The 23,733-nt window shown below is 43.7% G+C and overlaps 2 protein-coding genes across 2 annotated transcripts in view; one reads left to right on the top strand and one right to left on the bottom strand.

The window, feature by feature from the left end:
• Nipa1 (NIPA magnesium transporter 1) overlaps positions 1-23,733 on the top strand; it is a 402,283-nt gene that overhangs the window by 263,596 nt on the left and 114,954 nt on the right. The window lies entirely within an intron of this gene.
• Positions 6,949-17,417, bottom strand: Siglech (sialic acid binding Ig-like lectin H). Its single transcript, NM_001401814.1, has 6 exons — positions 16,910-17,417; positions 16,459-16,737; positions 16,238-16,285; positions 14,049-14,142; positions 13,119-13,199; positions 6,949-8,975 (listed from the first exon to the last, which is right to left on the bottom strand). Exons 1-5 carry the CDS (start codon positions 17,355-17,357, stop codon positions 13,127-13,129), a joined length of 942 nt encoding a protein of 313 aa, NP_001388743.1. The 5' UTR covers positions 17,358-17,417; the 3' UTR covers positions 6,949-8,975; positions 13,119-13,126.

The following is a 23,733-nucleotide window of genomic DNA, read 5'->3' as shown; positions in this document are numbered from 1 at the left end:
CTTGTTGATTTTCTCAAAGAACCAGCTTTTGGTTCTGTTGATTCTTTGTGTCATCCTTTTTATTTCTACTTGGTTGATTCCAGCTCTGAGTTTGATTATTTCCTGGCTTCTACTCCTCCTGGGTATATTTGCTTCTTTTTGTTCTCGAGCTTTTAGGTGTGCTGTCAAGCTTCTGATATATGCTCTCTCCTGTTTCTTTCTGCAGGCACTCAGAGCTATGAGTTCTCCTCTTAGCACAGCTTTCATTGTGTCCCATAAGTTTGGGTATGTTGTACCTTCATTTTCATTAAATTCTAAGAAGTCTTTAATTTTTTTCTTTATTTCTTCCTTGACAAGGTTATCATTGAGTAGAGCATTGTTCAACTTCCATGTATATGTGGGCGTTCTTCCCTTATTGTTATTGAAGACCAGCTTTAGCCTGTGGTGGTCTGATAGGACGCATGGGATTATTTCTATCTTTCTGTATCTGTTGAGGCCTGTTTTATGACCAATTATATGGTCAATTTTGGAGAAAGTACCATGAGGTGGTAAGAAGAAGGTATATCCTTTTGTTTTAGGATAGAATGTTCTATAAATATCTGTTAAGTCCATTTGGTTCATGACTTCTCTTAGTCTGTCTATGTCTCTGTTTAATTTCTGTTTCCATGATCTGTCCATTGATGAGAGTGGGGTGTTGAAATGTCCTACTATTATTGTGTGAGGTGCAATGTGTGCTTTGAGCTTTAGTAAGGTGTCTTTTATGTATGTAGGTGCCCTTGTATTTGGAGCATAGATATTTAGGATTGAGAGTTCATCTTTGTGGGTTTTTCCTTTGATAAATACGAAGTGTCCTTCTTTATCTTTTTTGATGACTTTTGGTTGAAAATCGATTTTATTCGATATTAGAATGGCTACTCCAGCTTGCTTCTTCAGACCATTTGCTTGGAAAGTTGTTTTCCAGCCTTTCAGTCTGAGGCTGTCTTTGTCTCTTTGGTGTGTTTCCGGTAGGCAGCAAAATGTTGGGTCCTCATGACATATGCAGTTTGTTAATCTGTGTCTTTTTATTGGGGAATTGAGTCCATTGATGTTGAGAGATATTAAGGAATAGTGATTGTTACTTCCTGTTATCTTCGTATTTGGAGGTGAGATTATGTTTGTGTGGTTGTCTTCTCTTTGTTTTGTTGCCAAACGATTAGTTTCTTGCATTTTCTAGGGAGTAGCTTGCCTCCTTGTGTTGGGCTTCACCATTTATTATACTTTGTGGGGCTGGATTTGTAGAAAGATATTGTGTAAATTTGGTTTTGTCATGGAATATCTTGGTTTCTCCATCTATGTTAATTGAGAGCTTTGCTGGATACAGTAACCCGGGCTGGCATTTGTGTTCTCTTAGGGTCTGTATGACATCTGTCCCGGATCTTCTGGCCTTCATAGTCTCTGGTAAGATGTCTGGTGTAATTCTGATAGGTCTGCCTTTATATGTTACTTGACCTTTTTCCATTACTGCTTTTAATATTCTTTCTTTGTTTTGTGCATTTGGTGTTTTGACTATTATGTGACAGGAGGAGTTTCTTTTCTGATCCAATCTATTTGTAGTTCTGTAGGCTTCTTGTATGTTTATGGGTATCTCTTTCTTTAGGTTAGGGAAGTTTTCTTCTATGATTTTGTTGAAGATATTTACTGGTCCTTTGAGTTGGGAGTCTTCACCCTCTTCTTTACCTGCTATCCTTAGGTTTGATCTTCTCATTGCGTCCTGGATTTCCTGTATGTTTTGGGCCAGTAGCCTTTTCTGGTTTACATTATCTTTGGCCACTGTGTCGATGATTTCTATGGAATCTTCTGTTCCTGAGATTCTCTCTTCTATCTCTTGTATTCTGTTGGTGGTGCTTGTATCTATGGCTTCTTGTCTCTTCCTTTGGTTTTCTGTATCCAAGGTTGTTTCCCTTTGTACTTTCTTTATTGCTTCTATTTCCATTCTCAATTCCTTCACCTGTTTGATTGTGTTTTCCTGTAATTCTTTCAGGGATTTTTGTGTTTCCTCTCTAATGGCTTCTACTTGTTCACGCGTGTTTTCCTGCATTTCTCTAAAGGGGTTCTTTATGTCTTTCTTAAAGTCCTCCATCATTATGATCAAATGTGATTTTAAATCTAGATCTTGCTTTTCTGGTGTGTTTGGATATTCAGTGTTTGCTTTGGTGGGAGAATTGGGCTCCGATGATGCCATGTAGTCTTGGTTTCTGTTGCTTGGGTTCCTGTGCTTGTCTCTTGACATCAGGTTGTCTCTGGTGTTACCTTGTTCTGCTATTTCTAGGAGTGGCTTGACCGTCCCATAGGCCTGTGTGTCAGGATTTCTGTAGACCTGTTTTCCTGTTTTCTTTCAGCCAGGTATAGGAACAGAGTGGTTTGCTTTCAGGCATGTAGTTGTTCCTGTCTACTGGCTTTCAGGTTTTCCTGTGGGCGTGTTTTCTGATTCCACCAGGCAAGTCACTTGGAGCAGAAAAGTTGGTCTTACCTCTGGTCTTGGGCCTGAAGTCGCTCCTATTGGCTGGGTTTTAGCTCTCTGTGAGGGCAGCAACCAGAAGAGCCTGCTCCTCCTTCTCTCGGGTTCCTGTGCACAGGTAGCCTAGATGGCCCTAGGCATTTTTCTCTAGATTCAGAAATGTGGGCATAGAGTAGTCTCCTCTGGTTTCCCAGGCGTGTCTGCCCCTCTGAAGGTCTAGCTCTCCCTCCCACGGGATTTGGGTGCAGGGAGTTGTTTGACCAGGTCCCTTCAGGTCCAGGCACAGTCTAGATCTCAAGGCTCCTGCAGGTTGAGTGCCCCTTGTTCCCAGACGCCCTATACAGTTTCCTCTTGGGCCAGCGATGTGGGCAAAGGTCGCAGGAGTGGTGGTCTCTCCTGCCCTGCAGTCTCAGGAGTGACCACACATCTGGGTGATGAGCTCTCTCTCTCCCATGGGGTTTGGGAGTAGGGAGCTGTGGGCCGGGATCAGGAGGTTTGGGTACCAGCTAGAAACTGGAAGTGTCTGGTCCCAGAGGAATTTTGCTTTTGTGTGTCCTGAGTCCACCAGGCAGGTCACTTGGAGCAGAAAAATTGGTCTTACCTCTGGTCTCCTGCCTGAAGTTGCTCCACAGGGCTAGGTTTCAGCTCTCCATGAGGGCAGCAACCAGAAGGCCGAGCTGCTGCTTTCAAAAGCAAATAAAACAAACTATTTCTACTCATTTACTGGTTTTTTTAGGACAGGGTTGCGTGCACCTCAGAGTGACCTTGAACTAGTTTTGGAGCTACGGATGAGCTTGAAGTCCTGACCATTCTACCTCCACCTCCCAAGTTCTAGGACAACAGGCATGAAACACCACACTTAGTTTCAGCAGTGTTGGGGACAAAACCCAGGGTTCAGTGCATGCCAGTCAAGCACCGAGGGACTACATAAAGGATCTTGCAGAGTGGGGACAATCCTCCATTACACAGTTGGTCCTCACATCCAATTTCAATTGTCTCTCTATGAGAGAAGCAGAGGGAGATGTGTTGCAGATACAAGGGAAAGTTCATGTGACTCCAGAAGCAGAAACAAGACTCACAGGGCAGGAAGTCAGCATGCCAATGGCATCCACGACCTAGAGAAGTGAGAGGTGAACATTCCCTGGGGGAGAGGGGTGGTGGTGGCAGCTACCCAGGTGCCACTGATTTCACCACAAGGCATCCAACCTCAGATTCTGGCCTGCTGAACAGAAAGAGGAAACATCTATGATTTTGACACCTGTTGTGTGTGACACTGTCAAAGGCCATCAGCGGCTAATGAGGGAGGCATCCTTCCAACAACCCTGGCAGACCACAGAGAAGAAAGAAGACAGAGGATCTTCACTGTGGCAGCTGCCTTTTTTTGTTTCTTTTGTTTTAAATTGTATTTATTAGTGAGTGTTTGGTCTGCAAAGGAATGGTTTAACAATCTTTCAGTCCAAAACACCAAACGTTTTGCTCATAAACATTATCATTATCTGCTTCTATCTTCCTTGCCCCTTCTTTCTCTGTCCCCTACCTCCTTTTATATGTATGTGAGTGTGTGTGTACATAAAGGAACCTACATTCCATGTATGACAGACAGCATAGCACATATGTATTTCTAGTCTAACTTACTCTGATTAGCATATTGATCTCTGATTCTGCTCATTTCCCTCCCCCCAAATGACATCATTTTGTGCTTTATCTCATTACACTTCTCAAAAGGCTGCCTGTACTCCCCCAATCCACAGCCCTTTTTTCAATTTTGCTGACCTTTCTCCAACTAAGTCTCACATTCATTCTCATGGCTCCATGAGAACATCCCTTGTGAGTGGTCTTGGGGTATATAGCTCAACAGCTTAGAAGGGATAAAAGTGTGAAACGTGGGTCTTGTGCCAGCCAATACTGTGAGAAACCTGGACTTCTACTTCATAATAGCAAGAACAGGAGACCTAACAAGATGAAGCCAGGCAGTTTATGACCATCCTGTTTATATGAAAACTTATTGTGACCTTGTCACATCTGTAGGCAATAAGCAGGTTTGGCTGTTAGCAACTCCCTGTTCTCGTCTTAATTTGGGTTGGGGCGAATAGACTAACAAAATCTAGTAGGAGCCCAGTCTATAGATAGACTTAAGCTGCCTCAAAGCAGTTTCACTTTGAAAATGGACCATCATCACCACCACTACCACCACCACCACCACCACCACCACCACCACCACCACCACCACCACCATCAACATTATCATCACCACCACCACCACCACCATCGTCATCACCACCACCATCATCATCGTCATTGTCGTTGTCGTCGTCGTCATCATCATCATCATCATCATCATCCCTACAAATACCACTCCCGCAGGCAGGAGAGCTGGCCCCCACCTTTTTCTGGGCCCATTGCCTGGGCAAAGTAGAAGAGGTCTGGTCCTAGTGGTGCAGTGTAAGAGAGCAAGTAGGCTAAGCAATTCAGCTACCACTCAGACCCAGATCCAGGGCTTTGAGTCAGCCCACTCCAACATATACCCCACCTATGAACTGCTGGAGTACACAAAGGGGCTGGTCCTCCAGATCCAAAGCAGCAGGATCTCCATGATGCAGGGCAACCACAGGATATCCAAGAGGAGTCCCAATGAGGATCCAGGATTGATAGTGTAGCAGAAGCCAGAGGTCTGGGACCAGAGCAATGACTCCCTGCAATGATCATTTGCAAGCAAAGCTGCACGACACACTATATGACACACCACACCACAGCTTCCACAGAGAGGTGTTTGTTGTTTTGTTGTTTTCTTATGGAAGGGAGGTTGCAAGGATGGAGGGCAGAAATGGAATGACAGGATGATGAGTGGGCATGGGATGCATGATGTCAAATTCACAAAGAATCAGTTAAAAGAAATAAAACCACTGGAGATCTGTGGTGCAGGCCTTGGACCTTGGATCTGTGAAACTACATACTTGAATATGGCACCCCATCCCAAGAACAGGAAGCAAAAGCTAAAGTACAAAACTGAGCTTGGATCAAAATGCAAAATTGCTCAGGAAAGCCAAGTGAGCCCCCTGCCTCCACCCCACACATCTAAAACCCCCAGTATCCTGACTGTCCAAATGCATCGAACACATGTCCTCATAGGACCTGCTTGGTTCAAGCAATCGTCACCTCCTTTAGGATGTAGTAGCCCTTCCCCCTTAAATACAATCCAAGCATGGACTGCCCCTCACCCAGTCTCCTAGTTAAAATATTGATCCTCAGTTGATAGTGCTACACAAGTGTGATGGACCATGTAGGAGGCAGAGCCTTGTAGAAGACAGTTAGGACATTAGAGCTGTGCATCTGAAATGGTTACTGGGACCCTGACACATTCTCTGGCCTCATCTCCCCTCCCAAATGCCATGAGGTAGACAGGCCTCCCTCAGTGTGCATTTGCTCCATGATGTCCACAGTCATCAGAGGCCAATAGCAGCAAGAGCCAAATAGTAGTGTGAACTTGAACCTTGATTTAGACTAAACCTCTCCTCCCTCGGAATTGTTTGATTCAGGTATTTCCCCACAGTGATGAAAAGCTTAAAAACACACCATTCCCTTCGCAGCTCTAGGATCTGCCTGCCCTGTCCTGTTTAATCAGGGCAGTCATGGAATCCTGTTACTGTGAAAATCCATACAGCTTTGCTTTCCTCAAAGACTTAGTATTCTTGCTTCACTCTCTTGTTTGGCATCCTGCCATTCTCTGGTCTAAATCACCATCTTTTTCTCTGGGTGACATGACATGAGACACAGGTCCCCAAATGACCTGCTGGGCAGTCTGTTTCTATCCCTGAACCAATGCACTTTTCATGGGATGCCCAGCCCTCAAATGCACAAGATCTCCTTCCTCCTCGTTACCCTATGCCTTCAGACTAAGAGACTGTCCCGAGAGCCACCAGCCCCTCTCCTGTATGATTTATCTAGATGCACATCCCTTGATTTGTTCCAATTAATTTTTTATTTCTTTTCATTCCAGTTGCAATCAGTAGATTGACAATTTCTTCCTGTCAGAAATGGAGGTGCATCTCCAGACCTACAAAATAGTGCTAGGTCCTGATAGGAGCTTGGAATCAGTCACTACTATGGTCTACATGTAGTGGATGATGTTATTCCTACCCACAGCCCTGTGTGCATCATAAGCATTATCACCCAAAGGGACACACAGGCTAAGCCTGTGGGAGGTTAGAATGAGGACAGGTGAAAAAGGGAATGGAAGGGTGTTTGGGAGTGGGACTAGCACATACGCAGTTTCTGGTGAGGGACAGTAGGACAGGCAATGCACCATGCAGGTTGGGAAGGCTCAGTATGCAGACTGCCATGTTCTTCAGTCTATCCATGGTGAGAACACAACTGTGGAGGAAGGAGGTGATGGCTGCATCTGCAAGTCCATCCTGGGGAGGCATTGAGGCATTGTGGGTTATCTACCAGAGAAGACTGGCCAGACATGGGTGTAAGCCAACAGAAAATCTTTATTAGTCAGTTGGTGACTATACTAAGATGCTGGGTGTTTGGGATGCTAGTGTATCACTAAATCTTTTTCGGGGTGAACTTTTAACATACTTGTACTAACAAGAACAGTTAGCCAGAAGCAGAGCTACAGAAGCCAAAAAGCTAGGTTAGTAACTTTAAAGACTTTCCCAGAACTCTGGACTTTGATGGGTTAGGTCTTTGTTTTCATTTTGGCTGGTGTAACTGTTTATGTGCTGAGTTTTATGGCCTGAATGGTACTTCTGTCACAGAATCAGGAGTGCTAAGGTCTAAAGGCCTACTAAGGTTTGGGACCCTGTTGTATTCCCCACTGTCTTAGTGAATGAGTTAAGTTGTGGACTTACCCTATTTTAGTTTAAGATGCAGGGCCCCGATGTTAACCCAATCAGAATGAGACTTAAAGGCCTAGTCAGTGTTGATAGAAGAGTAGCTGGCCAGGGTGACCAAGAAGACAAATACTGATTTTGTGTGATTTTTGTCTTTGTTTCTTCTTGTTTTGAGTTCCTTTGTTTGTTCCTTCCTCCTTTCTTTTTTACTCTTTCTCCCTTTTCTTTTTTCTTTCTTTTCTTTTTTTTCCTTTTTTTTTGAGACAGAGTTTCTCTGTGTAGCTCTGGCTATCCTGAACCTCATTCTGTAGATTCTCTGGCCTTGAACTCACAGAGATTTGCCTGCCTTCGCCTCCTGAGTACTGAGATTTATTTGCTTGTTTGTTTTTTTATGACACATTTTTAAAAAAAGTTTTCTCCTAATTACTCTTGATTAGTTAGCATAGAGATAACAGGTTTCTTCCAAAGCCACACATAGTTTCATTTATCTCAGGAGAACTAAGTCTAAGCCTCTCCAACTCTGCAAGGGAATTTAACGGTAGTTTAATTCAGAAATGGAAGCTTTTAATACCTCTAAGTCCTGATCAATCTGTCTACTTAGTTTGGAAAGCATCAGAAAAGGCACTTTTAATCAAACCATTAGTACATGCTCACCAAGTACTCAGTAGTATTGCTGTTTTCCAGATGAGTTAACCCACAAGGCAGAAGAGTAGGAATCAGAATAAGGGGAAGTGTGTATATTGAAGGTTTTGGGTATTAGACAAATTTTAGTCTCTTGTAAATTCTCTAATCTTAATTTGGGTTGTCACAGTGAGTTTTGTCAGTCAATGGGATGGCAGTTTGGTTTGGTCCTACCCTGTGTAATTTGAGGGCTGGGTACCTAAGGAGGACCAGCAGTCCTGACTGATTTCTGGCTGGGAATGATCAACTCTATCCCTTGATAGATTCTATCCTTTCCTGTGGCATAGAATCTGATTATCCCAGGGTTTCCAAAGGTCAGAATCTTTTAAAAAGAAATTTTAGGAAACTTTGGTCTCATAATCCAAATTTTTGCAACAAGAACTCTCTCTCTCTCTCTCTTTTTTTTTTTTTTTGGTTCTTTTTTTCGGAGCTGGGGACCGAACCCAGGGCCTTGCGCTTCCTAGGTAAGCGCTCTACCACTGAGCTAAATCCCCAGCCCCACAACAAGAACTCTCTTGTTCCTGATAACAAAGGGGCCCAGTCCCAGGGCACACAGAATTGTAAACTGTGTATTTCTATCTCAAAAGATAAAGTCCCATATCCTTGCTTTTTTTTTTTTCAATACAACCAAACACTTAAAGTGGAGTTTAAGGTCGACCTCAGGGAGCAGAGGTCAAGATGATTATGGGTTAGTGGTCTATAGACACACTAGTTAATACTTTCCCTGTATCCATCTCCTCAGTTCCTAGTTTCAGGCTTGAGGGCTGTAGGGGTGGGACCATAACCCTATATTCATACCCATAGAACAAAACACAAGGCTTTAGAGAATGCAGAGGGGCAGGGAGAAGAAGGGTCTAGAGCGAGACAAAAATTTAATTTTAATAGATCCATAGTCTGGAGACAGTCCAGTTGGCATCTTCATCCATGGCTTTCTTGACCTGGGTGTGGTGGATCCATGCTGTGATGCCAGCTGCCTCCACAGCCTAAGGAATGGAGAGAATCATCTTACAGCGTTCTTTCCAAGTTGATTTCAGTGCCCCTTTAGCTACCGGCTTGACCCAGAGAGTATCTGAAGACTCAAGTAAGTGGAAACTGGTGGTGGACTTAGAAGTCAGCTTGGATAGCCCAGTGAATGACCTTTACAGAAGACTGGAGTGTCTATAGCAACTTGAGAAAGAAGTAATTAGAGAGTTCTGCCAACTGCTGATCTCTGAGCCTGAGAAGCAGCAGAGGAGGTTTTCCAAACATAATCTCATGAGGAGTAAATCCCTTCCCGAAGCAAAGGAAAGGAAGAAGGTCCATTCATCTCTCATTAGAGTCCAGCGACAGTTTTTTTTTTTAATCTTGTTTAATTTTTCTACCTGCCCAGAAATCTAATATCTATGCGCACAATGAAGTTTTCAACTTATTTCTAAAGCTTTAACTGTTAATGGGGAGGTTTGGTTTGTGAAAACCATGCCATTGTTAAATCCCATTGGCTAGGGGGAGGGCCAATTAGGGGACCAGTTGTTGGAAGAACTTTCAAGCCATTATTTGAGCAGTTTTAGTTCAGGTAGGGACTGATTCTACCCACCTGGAAAAGATGGCTAGTTTCTATAGAAACAAGCAAGCAAACAAACAAACTAGCAAGTACTTTTATCCTCCCCTGGCAGGCTGGATATCAATGAAGTCATTTTTCCCACAGTCTGATAGCATCACTCATTCGGACCCCTTTCTGGGTAAGGGCTATTTGTTTTAGATTTACTTGAGCACAAAACTGGTATCTGGCTGAGATATCCTGAGCTAGTGAGATATCCTGAGCTAGTCTAGATGTAACATATATTGGTCTGGGCAATTCTGTTTTGTGGCTCCCAAAGCCTGGTAAAGGTCAGTTACCAGAGTCCTGGCAGATGTTTCTTGGAGAATGATTTTTCCCTCTGATCGTCATCAGCTTGTGGGTTTGAGCTGTCCATTTCTCCTTTACCATGGAGTCTCAGGCTGCACTGGGTTGCCGTCATAATATCAATAGGACCCACTGGTCTTAGGGTGATGAGTCAGATAGTGAGGTCATTGGCCCAGGGTAGCAGTTTGTAGGGGAAGATGAATAGCCTCTAGGAGGGCCAAGATTTTGCTTGTTTTTAATGTCCTTCCCCAGTGGTGAGAAGCCTTCGTTTTCCACAGATTGTACCATGGACATGCACAGTAGCAAAAATATAGTAACCGTCCATTCTTTTTTCCCATCTGAGAGACTGGGCCAGATCGATTGGTTCTTCTCTCTGCGCTTAGGTACAAGATTGGGGCCTAAATTATTTAAGTTAAAAGAATAACTGCAGCTCCCACATAACCAGTTTCATCTTTCATCTCGTGACAGTCCTGGATGAGCACCTGGGTGTTGTCAACAGGCAAGAGGACAGCAGGATGATGGTGGCGAGTTTCTTAAACTGGACTCAAGGGTGGGCCAGGAGTAGGGCCTGGTATTAGGTCACACAGGCATAGACAGCCATTGTTTGGCTGTTCCTGTGCCACGGGGTGCTGTGAGTATAAGATCTTGACCCAGAGTTAACTTGTTTGCTTGTTTTTCATTAAACTAACAGTAACCACCACAGCTCTTAGATGGGTAGGCCATCCTGCGGGTATAGGTCCAATTGTTTGGACGAGTTTCAATGGTCCTAAAGTTAAAACCTCTTTTATGGTGTCTTTTGTTTCGTGGACAAACAGATGAAAAGGTTTTGAGACGTCTGGAAATGCTAGGGCTGGAGCTAAATCAGAGCTGGTTTTAAAGCCTCAGATATTTGTTCTTTGATTTAGTCTCAGTCCAGAATAAGAGCCCAGGGTCCCCTTTGTGCTGGTGTATGGAGACCCTGCTATTTCCACAAACTCTGATATCTAGAGACAGCAGTACTTAACATTACTTAGGAACTCTCAAACCCCTCTTTTAGTCTTTGGAGTTGGGATCTGCCTCCCCTCAGCAGGTAGCTAAGACAGACAGCCTCTGATGTACCAAGTTGAGCTTTCTTAGCTGAAATTCTGTAGCTCCAGGTCTGTAATTCTTGCAACAGTCCCTCACTGGTCCCTTTATATTATATTTCCCCAGGAAACAGAAGGGCAGGCGGTCTGCATTTATTGTCTTTAAATCCTTGGAGTAACTTGGTTCAAGTATGTTGCCCACTGTAACCCTTTTGGACTGTCCATTTAAAAGCAAACATGGCTGACTCACCTCTGCCAATGGGAGGCTGAAGAATGTGTCTTTCAGGTCTAAGGGAGTGTAGACCTGTTTCTTTGGAAGATTCAGACTCATGAGAATCAGATGTCATGGTTTTCTTCACAGGCAGGAGAAGCATATTCCAGGGTGATAGGCAGTACACAAAGATGTCTGTTTCTCCAAGGGAGGCAATCTGGACTACAATTTCCCTTTTTGTTTCCAGGGTCATTGGATATTGTTTAATCTGGGGTAACTGAACCCCTTAGTTGAACAATTATAGGAACTTGGTGGTGGGCCTGTCCTGGGGGATCAGTTTCTGCCCATATCTCCTGAAACCTTTGTCATCAATCTGAGAGATAGTCCAACTGTATTTTGGACTTTGATTGGAGGCAGAACTTTCAGTTAGGAGATATTCTTCCGACAGAGGGGAAAACACCAAAATTTTGCTGGGTATCTGTAAGTCTGTGTCTCATTATTAGAGATGGTGACAGTGGCTTTGAGTTTGTGCAAAAGTTATCGCCCATTCAGTTCTTCGGGGTTAAGCATCTTTTGAGCTACCACCAGCAACTGGAACCTGTTTATATTTAAATTTTTAAAACTTTTTCACTTTCTTTCTAATATCTGGGACCAACTGGGTGACAAGGGAAATCTTTTTCTAGCAGCTGTCTTTATAAAGAACCCAGTGGATATTTAAATCTCCTTTTTTAGTGTTGGACAGGAGGTAAAGTACATTCTGTCTATGCTGTATCATGTGGTAGTGACGTCGATGCCTGGCCCAGGGATAGGCCTTCTACTTTTTTTTTTTTTTAAGAAAATGATGTGTTTTGAGTTTTCCAACTATACGGTACATTAGTTGAAAATAGGACACGAATCATCAAAGAGAAAAGAGTGGAACTTCCTTTTTCTTTGGGCTCACTCCAGGGAAACTTTCCTCCTCCCTTGGGGTTGCTTAGAAAGGGCACAGAGCAGAGGGACTGCTCACCTGGGGGAATTATTCCCCTCTCCCTGTGAGAGGCCCAGCCCCTCCCCACCTTCACACAGGGACCAACTCTGAGCAGCCTGAGGTGACACACGAGGTGACTTTTAATTTGTTTTGTTTTGTAATGGAGGTCAGACTTTTCTGAAACCTCATGCAGCAGTTGATAAAAGGGAGTTTTGGGGATCTGGAACTCAGGTTGTGTACCTCAAGGAACTCTTTCCCATTTTGAAGCACTCTGAGACCCCAAGTGTCTCAAGGTCTGGTCTCTGTGGAATCTTGGTGGAACCTCCAGAGAAGGTGTTGTGAGGTTCGGGTTTAATCGAATAGAAATATTGTATTAACTGGTTGTTAACTCTAGTGGGTGCATGGGATCCCAATGTAGCAATCAAACCTTTCTCAGCATGAGCCTTTAAGTACAAAAGCACTGTTCTAGTTTGATATACTTCAATTAACAAGTACAGTTAGTCAGAAGTAGAACTACACAAGCCAAAAGACCCGGCTAGTACCATTAAAGACTTTCCCAAAACTATGGACTTTGATGGATTAGGTCTTTGTTTTCATTTTGGCTGGTGTAACTATTTATGGCCTGAAATGGTTCTCCTGAATGGAGTCAGTGGGTTAAGGTCTGGAGGCCTACTAATATCTGGGCCTCTGTTACAGAGATAGGATGCAGGGGAGAGTCAGTGACCATGGAAAGATGAAGTTCAGGGATGATCAAGGTTGGATGAATAAAGGGGTCAGTATGGGTCCTGGGGTGAAGGGTGAAGAGAAGTGACCATAGAGAACCACAGCAAATTCTAGAAAGAGATGGGACCATTGACTCAGGAGATCATGGAACCCAACAGGGATGGTGAACTCACGGGAGGGTAGCAGATTACCAGTGGCCATGTTAAACCAGACCATACGGGGTCCATCACAGGAAAGAGTCCTGGAGCATGTCAAAAGCCGGGATCCCACATCACTCACCTGAGAGACTAATCCATGACAGTGGCTGAATGATCCACATGTGTTGCTGGCCTCTCCACTCTCTTCTCATGGGGTCTCATGCTGAGTAAGGAGACAGAACCTTCAATGTGGGCATGTAAGAGAGCAGGTATAGTAGTCACCTCTTGCCCTGAGCCCCAATGGGCTGTAAGGGTGGCAGGGCCAGAGATAGACACACAGACCACTATAGGACTTTCTAGCTGTGGAAGCCAGCCTTCTTAGGATGGCTGTTCTCAGTTGTCATTTTGACTTTATTGGAATTAAGCAAAGTACTACTGTGAAGGATTTTTCTTGATTGAATCATTTAAGCTGAGAAGATCTATCCTAAATTTAGATACTTTGAGGTAGGGAGATATACCTCACATCTGGTCCACAGTTTCTGGTGGCAGCTTATATAAAAGTCATGGAAGAAAGAAGCATTTGCTCTTTGCCTGCTTGTTCTCACTCTCTCTGGCAAGTTCATTCCTTCAGTCGTATTAGAGTCTACTTCTTTGAGATTTCAGTGTATACAGGAGACCAGCTGAGACATCCAGTCTTGTGGACTGAACAAATTATTGGGCTCTTGGACTTTCTGTGAGAAGATAGCCATTGTTGAAATAGTAGGACCATAGGCTTATAACCCATAAGCCACTCTAAGAAGTCCAGTGTGTGTGTGTGTGTGTGTGTGTGTGTGTGTGTGTGTGTGTGTGTGTGCGGTGTATGTGTGTGTGCATGTATACATGCATTTTATCAGTTCTGTTTCTCCAAATGGCCACACTTGACACATAGCTCCATCATGGTGAAGAACTGTTAGTAATCACACATTCCCTGCCTAGATCCCAAACTTCAAGACCTCCAGCATTGGAGATCTAGGATTTAATCTTTGGCCTCTGCCTTCCTCACACCTCTGTCCATCTAAGGAGGAACACTCACCTGAGGAAGAAGAAGCAGATCCCAAGAAGTAGGAATTTGATAGCCGCTTCTCCCATGGCTACTTGTACCACCTCTGCCAGGTGCTCTGTTTTCCCTGAAGAAAGGTGGATGGAGCTGAATATACTTGCTAATCCCAGACAGAGTCCTCCCTCTCACAGTAGCACTTAGATATGGCCCTCCCAACTTCATCCCCAGACCTCAGACTGCCTTAGTTCATGCCTCCATGACTCCCTCATTCATTGTCCAACAATATATCAGAAAAAAAATCACTTTCTATCATAATTAGAACCTCTGTCACAGAGGCAACATGGCTATCTGTGATCCTGCTACTCTGAAGGATGAAGCAATAGGACTATGAGTTCAAAGTCAGTCTGCATTACATAGCAAGATTCTGCATCAAGCATCAAAACCAACAGTTACAATAGAAAATATCAATAACCTATAGATTTTTGGAACATGTTTGGGTAAGGAGCTGTTGTCAAGAACACAAAAAGAACTATTTTAAAAATTTATATTTTTACTTGTTTGCATGTGCACACCTGAGGGTCTAGTGCTCTCTGAAGTCAAAGGAAACTGTTGAATCCCCTAGAACTGGAGTTACATACAGCTACAAGTCACCACATGGGTGCTGAGAAATGAATCCAGGTGGTCTCCAAGAATAGCCAGTTCTCTTAATTAGTAAACCATCTCTCCAGCCTCCAGGGAAGAATTTTTACAGTTAAATTTATAAGGAACTCAAATGCCTTTAATCTCAACCCTCAGGAGACAGAGGCAAGTGTATAAGTCAATCTGGTAACACAGTGAGACCCTGCCTCAAAAACAAATTACAAAAAGTTCAACAATGCTGCTCATAATAATCACAGTATTTTATACTTTTCAGAACATATACAAATTTCCAGTGGTCAACTATTCATCTTTTTTTGTTGTTTACATCTAGATAACAGTCTGGTAAGCTAGATTGAATGACCAGTGAGCCTCTCTTTGTCTTCCCAGCAGTGGATTTATAAGCACATGCCACCATACCCAGCTCTCTCTCTCTCTCTCTCTCTCTCTCTCTCTCTCTCTCTCTCTCTCTCTCTCTCTCTCTGTGTGTGTGTGTGTGTGTATGTGAAATGTAGATCTGGGGATTGAACTAAGGTTCCTGCAAGGCGAGCTCTTTACTCACTGTGCTCTCTCCATCGCTATATTTTCTTTTTATCTGGTCAAAGTACATAAAATCTTTACATCTAGTCAAAGTCCAAGGCAATGCAAAACTTCTGATACTGACAAAGATACAAATGATTCTCATGGACAGGGATATGGGTCAATACTTATCCTAGGATCAGTCCTTAGAACCAAAATTAAAACAAAAGAGCAAGTGTTTCATCCATAGTGCCTTGGCGGAAGTACAAACTCTCCTAGCTCCCTTTTGAGAATGTTCCACTGTCCAATGTCCATGAAGAATCATTTGCTCGTTATTCTCTATATCAGAGAGACACCAGAGTCCACTGTAATTTGCATTTGGGAATTAGTAATTCAGACATATAGACAGGCAGGCAGGCAGGCAGACACACACACACACATACACATACCTGTGAAAACAGATACAAAACTATTTACTACACATTGATTTTGGCAAAATAACACCAATGGGATGTCTGCCAGAGTGCAGAAGCTGCCCACAGAACTGGATCCAATCATTGTGTACCAGAGTCATGGGGAACAATGAACGGACAGTAGGCTACTGAATTCTGAGCTCTCTCAGGCCTCATGTGGATAAACCAAAGCTTGGTACTGGATGTAGTCAGTGGTCTTTTCTGAGAAGGGAACTGAATTTATGTGGACAGCTCTCTGTGTTTGCTCTGCATGCTTGCCCATATGGCTGTGTCTCCTGTACAAGCTTTCAGATCAAAGCTGCTGACAGACTGCTGAGGCTGCAGGCAGATTCATAGATGGATTAAAAGTGTGTAGGGTGTGTTATTCTGTCCCGTGAATGCTGATCTATCCCTGTAATGGCTCAGGAGTAAGTGTAGAAGCCCAAAGGATTGAGGAAAATGGGGAGGGAGCTGCTCCAGAACTTGAATGTGCTGCAAATGAGGAGGGTCATTACCTTCCCAAGAAGGGGGTCTTTGTGTTCAGGGTAAAAAGGGATGGACCCTGCTCTGGGCTAAAGAGACCCTGTTCCTCCAATCCAAGATGACTCCTCCTACCTGGGCTAGCTCTTCCAGAGACATGGCTTGTGGAGTTCTGTGCAGTATCTTGAAGAAAAAAAAGAAAAGAATTTAACATATCAGGTTTCAGCAACATTTCTCATAACTGTCCAGAAAGCATAGAATGCAAGAGGGATGAAGTTTGGGTCCATTGTAGCCCCCAACCCAGCTATGATCTATGATCCAGCTACCATGAATTCCCAGTCTTGGGCTGAACTCACAGGTGACATTGATCTGGACAGTCTTTTGAACAGTCACACCAACTCCAGGGAAGGTCACCTGACAGGTGAGGTAGGTTCCATGGTCCTGGAGCCTGGGAGTGAGGGTCAACACTGAGGAGAAGGTGGTCGTGGGGCCCAGGGATATGGGGGCAGCTGACATCCAAGAGAAGATGGGGGGTGTTCCCCGTTCACAAGCCCAGGGCACAGAGCATATCACATCGGTAGGATGACCAAGCTCCAGTGTCTGTGGGATGCTGATGCTGGGGGTGTGAGTGAGGTCTGTTGAGGAGAGAAAGGCATGTTGGATCAGGAGGGGGGTGATGGACAGCTATTGAGAAGCCAAGATTTTGATTGAACTCTTCTACTTCCCTGCTTCACCCCTATTCAGTCTCAGGCTGGGAGCCCTGCCCTGTGAGCTTACTCTGTGACTAACATGGAGTCAGTAATTTACCTGTCACATGCACAGAGATCTTCTCCTCGCAGAAATTCCACGTCATGCCTTCTTTTTTGAGGCTGAAGAAGTAAGAACCGCTGTCACTCTTCTGTGCATCTCTGATGTCCAAGGAGCAGTCATTGAACCTCAGGTCCCCAGAGAGGTGAAATCGGCTTTGCGTCCCCCGCACAAGTTGATATGGGTTGTTCGTAGCCACCAGAGAATCAAGCTGTGTATTCTTTTCTTCGTGGTACCAGTATCCAAAGACAAGATCCGACAGCATGTTTCTGGGGTTCACAATGAATTTGCAGGGCACTAGGACACACAGACCCTCCTGCACTGTCACAGAATTTAACTCTAGTTTCAGTGACTGATTTATATCCCTGAACATTCCAGGGAGAAGAAAGCAGACTCCAGATGCCCACTTAAACACCCAGAGCAAGGGTAGCAGCCGGGACAGCAGCATCCCAGCAGATGGCCTGGGCTCCTGTGACTGAGCAAACTGGATGACTCGCTTATAGGAACTGGGAAAGCAGCAGAGACTCGACAGACTTCAGCTCACAGAAGAGGAACTAGGGACAGCAGGTAGACCAAATCTTCCCTCCTATCTGCAGAGAACACATGTAAGCCTGGTAGTCAGACATCAAAGAGATGGGGCAGGGGAGGGTGGGTGTGATGTGTGTGTGGGGGCTGAAGGAGCAGAGAAGGAGGGCCGGGGGAGATAGCTCAGTCTGTAAAGTGCTTGTTGCACAAACATGAGGATCTAAGTTCAGATTCACAACATGTACATAAAAATCTGGGCATGACTGTGAACATCTGTGCTGGGGAGGAGACAGGAGGATCTATACAGCATGTCGTCCAGCTATTCTACCTGAATTGGTTATCTCTAGATTCAGGGAGAGATCCTGTCTCAAAAAGTGAGGTGGAGGAATAGGTGAGATGGCTCATTGGTTTAGAACACTTGTTGCTCTTACAGAGGACCTATGTTCAATTCCCAGCACTCATTTGGTGGCTTTCAGCCATCCATTATTACACACACATAGACACAAGTAGGAAGAGAGGAAGGAAGGAAGGATGGGAGAAGGGAGGGGTCAAGAAGGTTAGAGAACAAGGTCTGAGAGACTTCCCTACAGTACTCGGGTTGACCTGGGTACAGGTTTGCATGCTTAGAGCTTTTCTTAGTCTTAGGTCTCCTCTTAGGAGGAAGATCACAAACGAACTGAAGCCACTGTCTGTTTACTCACTTACTTATCCAGGAAAGATATAGGGAACTGTGGGCATCGCAGAGCTAGAAATAAGAAGGGAAACATGGGTCTGATTGCCTCCTGAGCTGCCTGCTGTGTAGGAGCCTCAAACTCTCCATACACTGGTGCTACCGTCTTCAGGGCAGCAGGCACAGGAGAGTTCTCTACCTGCCATTGAGGCATGCATACTAGATACGTTTGGGAAGCATGAGCTGGGAGTTATTTCCCTCACATCCAATGGTGTCAACGACAGTACTGTCATCAATGGTCACAAAAGGAGGACACGGGCTCTCAACCAGTGTAAGTTACATAGCTGCCCATGATACAGTGTGCATGGCAGCCACATCTAAATCCTCACCTTGCAGATCCGCACTTCCTTTCTGTCTCAGATCTATCTCACAGATAGATGTCCATCATAGGGCATTGTTTCGTCAGCTAGCGTAAGAGGATCGTTTAGGACATTTTCAAATTTGATTCGGTTCTTAATACTTTCTCATGTCATAGAACTTGATGTTTTACACATGACACGCACAAACATGCGCATGTGCACGCACACACACACACACACACACACACACACACACACACACTTAAACTTATTTGCTAGATATGATGGTGCACCCTTCTAAGGCCAGCACTTGGAGGCAGAGGCAGGCAGATCTCTGTCTCATTTGAATGAGTCTAGTTTATAGTGAGTTCCAAATCAGCCAGGACTACATAGTGAGAGACTATCTCAAAAGTATTTTTTAATCTTTGATAATTTTATACTATGGATTTTGACCAAATCTACTCCATCTCCCCTATCTACCTACCCTTGTGTTCTCATTTTAAGTAACACTCATTAATTCCTGTTCATGCTATCCATACACTCTTGGGTTTGTGAACCGGTAGGGTGTGAATTAACTGGGGTATGACCAATCTACCAGGCTCTTAAAGAAAACCCAATCTCCCTTTCTTAGGAGCTCTTCAACTAGGGTGCAGAATTTCATGTCTAACTCTCCTCTCTATTTTGGGAACTGGCCTGGCTTGAGTTTGCACAGGTCTTATACATGCTATCACAACCACTATGAGTTCATATGTGCAGCTGCCCGCTGTGTACAGAGGATACTGCTAACTTGTGGTCATTCACTGTCTCTGGGTCTGCCATTCTTTCCAGCCCCTCTGCAATGATTCCTGAACCTTGGGAGGTGGAGTGTGGTTTAGATGTTGTGTGTGGGGCTAAGCATGCTGTATTTTATTCTTAAAATTTTTATGTGTACTTGTCTTGTCATCATTGAATAGTGTCTTGTTTTCTGAATTTGGGATGGTTTCTTTTTGTTTATAAGCTGTTTTATTGGATCCATAGCGTGCCATGGATACAGTCACCTATTTTTAGATGTTTTCTCACAGTACGCAATGTTCCACCCTCTTCACAGCCCTTTTCTTTTCAGGGCAGCAAGATACTGGTTCCTAAACATTCGTAATATATATAAGGAGACCAAGGACATGCCCAGGATGAAGAAGAAAACAAAGATTATGAAGGAAGCTGGTTCAAGCATCCTGAGGTGATGGCCACAGGGTAGTTAGCTCAGTCCAAAGAAACCCAGTTCCCATGGCCTGAGACCTACAAGCATTTCTCTCCACCTGTGAGTGACCACAGGTAGATGTGACTAAGTAAAGGATTTTGCCCACTGGGGACCACCCTGGATTATCTATGGCATTCAAATGTTTCTCTAAGGGAAAAACATAGGGAGATGGGATGTTAATTTGGAGCTGAGGCCATGTGACCCTGGAGGTAGAGATGGGAGTGATGGCAAAGGGATAAGGATGACAACGGCCTTCATCAAGTGGGGAAGCAAGGAGTGGACCGTTCTTACCATCCATTCAGGGACAGCCACTCATGGAACATGCTGCTTGGCACCCAAGGAGCATAACTTTTGATTTATAACCTCTTGAACCACAAGAGAGGAAGCATCTGTGTTTCAGACACCTGCTGTATGTGATTGTGTCTGAGGCTAGCAAAGGCTTATGAGGAGGTAGTCATTGAGCTCTGAGTGACCTCAAAAGAGAAAGTGAGCAAGCCTCTTACCAAATGCCATTCTCTGTTTTTTTGGTGTTTAAAAACTTTCTTGTTTATGTTCAGTCTACAAGTGAAGTGTTTCAGAATTCATTTTCCTTCTGATACATCATGTGTCCACAGCCATACCATTGTGAATGTACTATATCTAAATACAATGTAGCAGTAATTTTTTCATAACTGCTCCTTTCATTATTTTCTACCACCTCTTCTTTTCCCCCGACTATCCCCTGTGTATTAGTCAGGGTTCTCTAGAGTAAAAGAACGTATAGAATCTATCTCTCTATCTCTATCTATCTATCTATCTATCTATCTATCTATCTATCTATCTATCTATCTATCTATCTATCTATCTATCATCTACCTAAAAATGGGAATTATCAGAATGACTTACAGGCTATAATAGGGGAGAAACAGTACCATATATTGGATGTTGATTCAAAGCATATGCCACCTTTGGAGAACCCTGCCACAGCTCTCAGTCTCCTAGGTTACTTCACTCAGGATGATATTTTCTAGTTCCATCCATTTGCCTAAGAATTTCATGAAGTCATTGTTTTTGATAGCTGAGTAGTACTCCATTGTGTAGATGTACCATATTTTCTGTATCCATTCCTCTGTTGAAGGGCATCTGGGTTCTTTCCAGCTTCTGGCTATTATAAACAAGGCTGCGATGAGCATAGTGGAGTACGTGTCTTTTTTATATGTTGGGGCAACTTGTGGGTATATGCCCAAGAGAGGTATAGCTGGATCCTCAGGTAGTTCAATGTCCAATTTTTTTGAGGAGCCTCCAGACTGATTTCCAGAGTGGTTGTAACAGTTTGCAATCCCACCAACAATGGAGTAGCGTTCCTCTTTCTCCACATCCTCGCCAGCATCTGCTGTCACCTGAACTTTTGATCTTAGCTATTCTCTCTGGTGTGAGAATCTGAGGGTTGTTTTGATTTGCATTTCTCTGATGACTAAGGATGTTGAACATTTCTTTAGGTGCTTCTTGGCCATTTTATATTCCTCAGTTGAAAATTCTTTGATTAGCTCTGTACCATATTTTTAATAGGGTTATTTGGCTCTCTGGAGTCTAACTTCTTGAGTTCTTTGTATATATTAGATGGTAGTCTTCTACTGGATGTAGGATTGGTAAAGATCTTTTCCCAATCTGTTGGTTGCCTAATTGTTCTGTCAAGAGTGTCCTTGCCTTACAGAACATTTGCAATTTTATGAGGTCCCATTTGTTGATTCTTTTTTTTTTTTACTTTTTTTTTTTTTTATTAACGAGTATTTCTTATTTACATTTCAAGTATTATTCCCTTTCCTGGTTTCCGGGCAATCATCCCCGTAATCCCTCCCCCTCCCCTTCTTTACGGGTGTCCCCCTCCCCATCCTCCCCCCATTACCGCCCTCCCCCCAACAATCACGGTCACTGGGGGTTCAGCCTTGGCAGGACCCAGGGCTTCCCCTTACACTGGTGCTCTTACTAGAATATTCATTGCTACCTATGAGGTCAGAGTCCAGGGTCAGTCCATGTATAGTATTTAGGTAGTGGCTTAGTCCCTGGAAGCTCTGGTTGCTTGGCATTGTTGTACATATGGGGTCTCGAGCCCCTTCAAGCTCTTCCAGTTCTTTCTCTGATTCCTTCAACGGGGGTCCTATTGTCAGTTCAGTGGTTTGCTGCTGGCATTCGCCTCTGTATTTGCTGTATTCTGGCTGTGTCTCTCAGGAGCGATCTACATCCGGCTCCTGTCGGTCTGCACTTCTTTGCTTCATCCATCTTGTCTAATTGGGTGGCTGTATATGTATGGGCCACCTGTGGGGCAGGCTCTGAATGGGTGTTCCTTCAGTCTCTGTTTTAATCTTTGCCTCTCCCTTCCCTGCCAAGGGTATTCTTTTTCCTCATTTAAAGAAGGAGTGAAGAAGCATTCACATTTTGATCATCCGTCTTGAGTTTCGTTTGTTCTAGGGATCTAGGGTAATTCAAGCATTTGGGCTAAAAGCCACTAATCAATGAGTGCATACCATGTATGTCTTTCTGTGATTGGGTTAGCTCACTCAGGATGATATTTTCCAGTTCCAACCATTTGCCTACGAATTTCATAAACTCGTTGTTTTTGATAGCTGAGTAATATTCCATTGTGTAGATGTACCACATTTTCTGTATCCATTCCTCTGTTGAAGGGCATCTGGGTTCTTTCCATTTTCTGGCTATTATAAATAAGGCTGCGATGAACATAGTGGAGCACGTGTCTCTTTTATATGTTGAGGCATCTTTTGGGTATATGCCCAAGAGAGGTATAGCTGGATCCTCAGGCAGTTCAATGTCCAATTTTCTGAGGAACCTCCAGACTGATTTCCAGAATGGTTTTACCAGTCTGCAATCCCACCAACAATGGAGGAGTGTTCCTCTTTCTCCACATCCTCGCCAGCATCTGCTGTCACCTGAGTCTTTGATCTTAGCCATTCTCACTGGTGTGAGGTGAAATCTCAGGGTTGTTTTGATTTGCATTTCCCTTATGACTAAAGATGTTGAACATTTCTTTAGGTGTTTCTCAGCCATTCGGCATTCCTCAGCTGTGAATTCTTTGTTTAGCTCTGAACCCCATTTTTTAATAGGGTTATTTGTCTCCCTGCGGTCTAACTTCTTGAGTTCTTTGTATATTTTGGATATAAGGCCTCTATCTGTTGTCGGATTGGTAAAGATCTTTTCCCAATCTGTTGGTTGCCGTTTTGTCCTAACCACAGTGTCCTTTGCCTTACAGAAGCTTTGCAGTTTTATGAGATCCCATTTGTCGATTCTTGATCTTAGAGCATAAGCCATTGGTGTTTTGTTCAGGAAATTTTTTCCAGTGCCCATGTGTTCCAGATGTTTCCCTAGTTTTTCTTCTATTAGTTTGAGTGTGACTGGTTTGATGTGGAGGTCCTTGATCCACTTGGACTTAAGCTTTGTACAGGGTGATAAGCATGGATCGATCTGCATTCTTCTACATGTTGACCTCCAGTTGAACCAGCACCATTTGCTGAAAATGCTATCTTTTTTCCATTGGATGGTTTTGGCTCCTTTATCAAAAATCAAGTGACCATAGGTGTGTGGGTTCATTTCTGGGTCTTCAATTCTATTCCATTGGTCTATCTGTCTGTCTCTGTACCAATACCATGCAGTTTTTATCACTATTGCTCTGTAATACTGCTTGAGTTCAGGGATAGTGATTCCCCCTGAAGTCCTTTTATTGTTGAGGATAGCTTTAGCTATCCTGGGTTTTTTGTTATTCCAGATGAATTTGCAAATTGTTCTGTCTAACTCTTTGAAGAATTGGATTGGTATTTTGATGGGGATTGCATTGAATCTGTAGATTGCTTTTGGTAAAATGGCCATTTTTACTATATTAATCCTGCCAATCCATGAGCATGGGAGATCTTTCCATCTTCTGAGGTCTTCTTCAATTTCTTTCCTCAGTGTCTTGAAGTTCTTATTGTACAGATCTTTTACTTGCTTGGTTAAAGTCACACCGAGGTACTTTATATTATTTGGGTCTATTATGAAGGGTGTC

This window comes from Rattus norvegicus, chromosome 1, assembly GCF_036323735.1.
Source record: "Rattus norvegicus strain BN/NHsdMcwi chromosome 1, GRCr8, whole genome shotgun sequence".
In the NCBI taxonomy this organism is placed as follows: domain Eukaryota; kingdom Metazoa; phylum Chordata; class Mammalia; order Rodentia; family Muridae; genus Rattus; species Rattus norvegicus.
Note: the sequence above shows the minus strand (reverse complement) of the source record. Positions and strands in the feature narration are given on the sequence as shown.

Excerpts from the sequence above, each read along its gene's own strand:
- Siglech (NM_001401814.1), bottom strand. The coding sequence starts at position 17,357 with ATGCTGCTGTCCCGGCTGCTACCCTTGCTCTGGGTGTTTAAGTGGGCA. Across the intron at positions 16,738-16,909 it reads GATCTCTGTGCATGTGACAG|ACCTCACTCACACCCCCAGC; the intron begins GTAAATTACTGA and ends TCTCCTCAACAG. Across the intron at positions 14,143-16,237 it reads CTCTGGAAGAGCTAGCCCAG|GGAAAACAGAGCACCTGGCA; the intron begins GTAGGAGGAGTC and ends ACCTTTCTTCAG.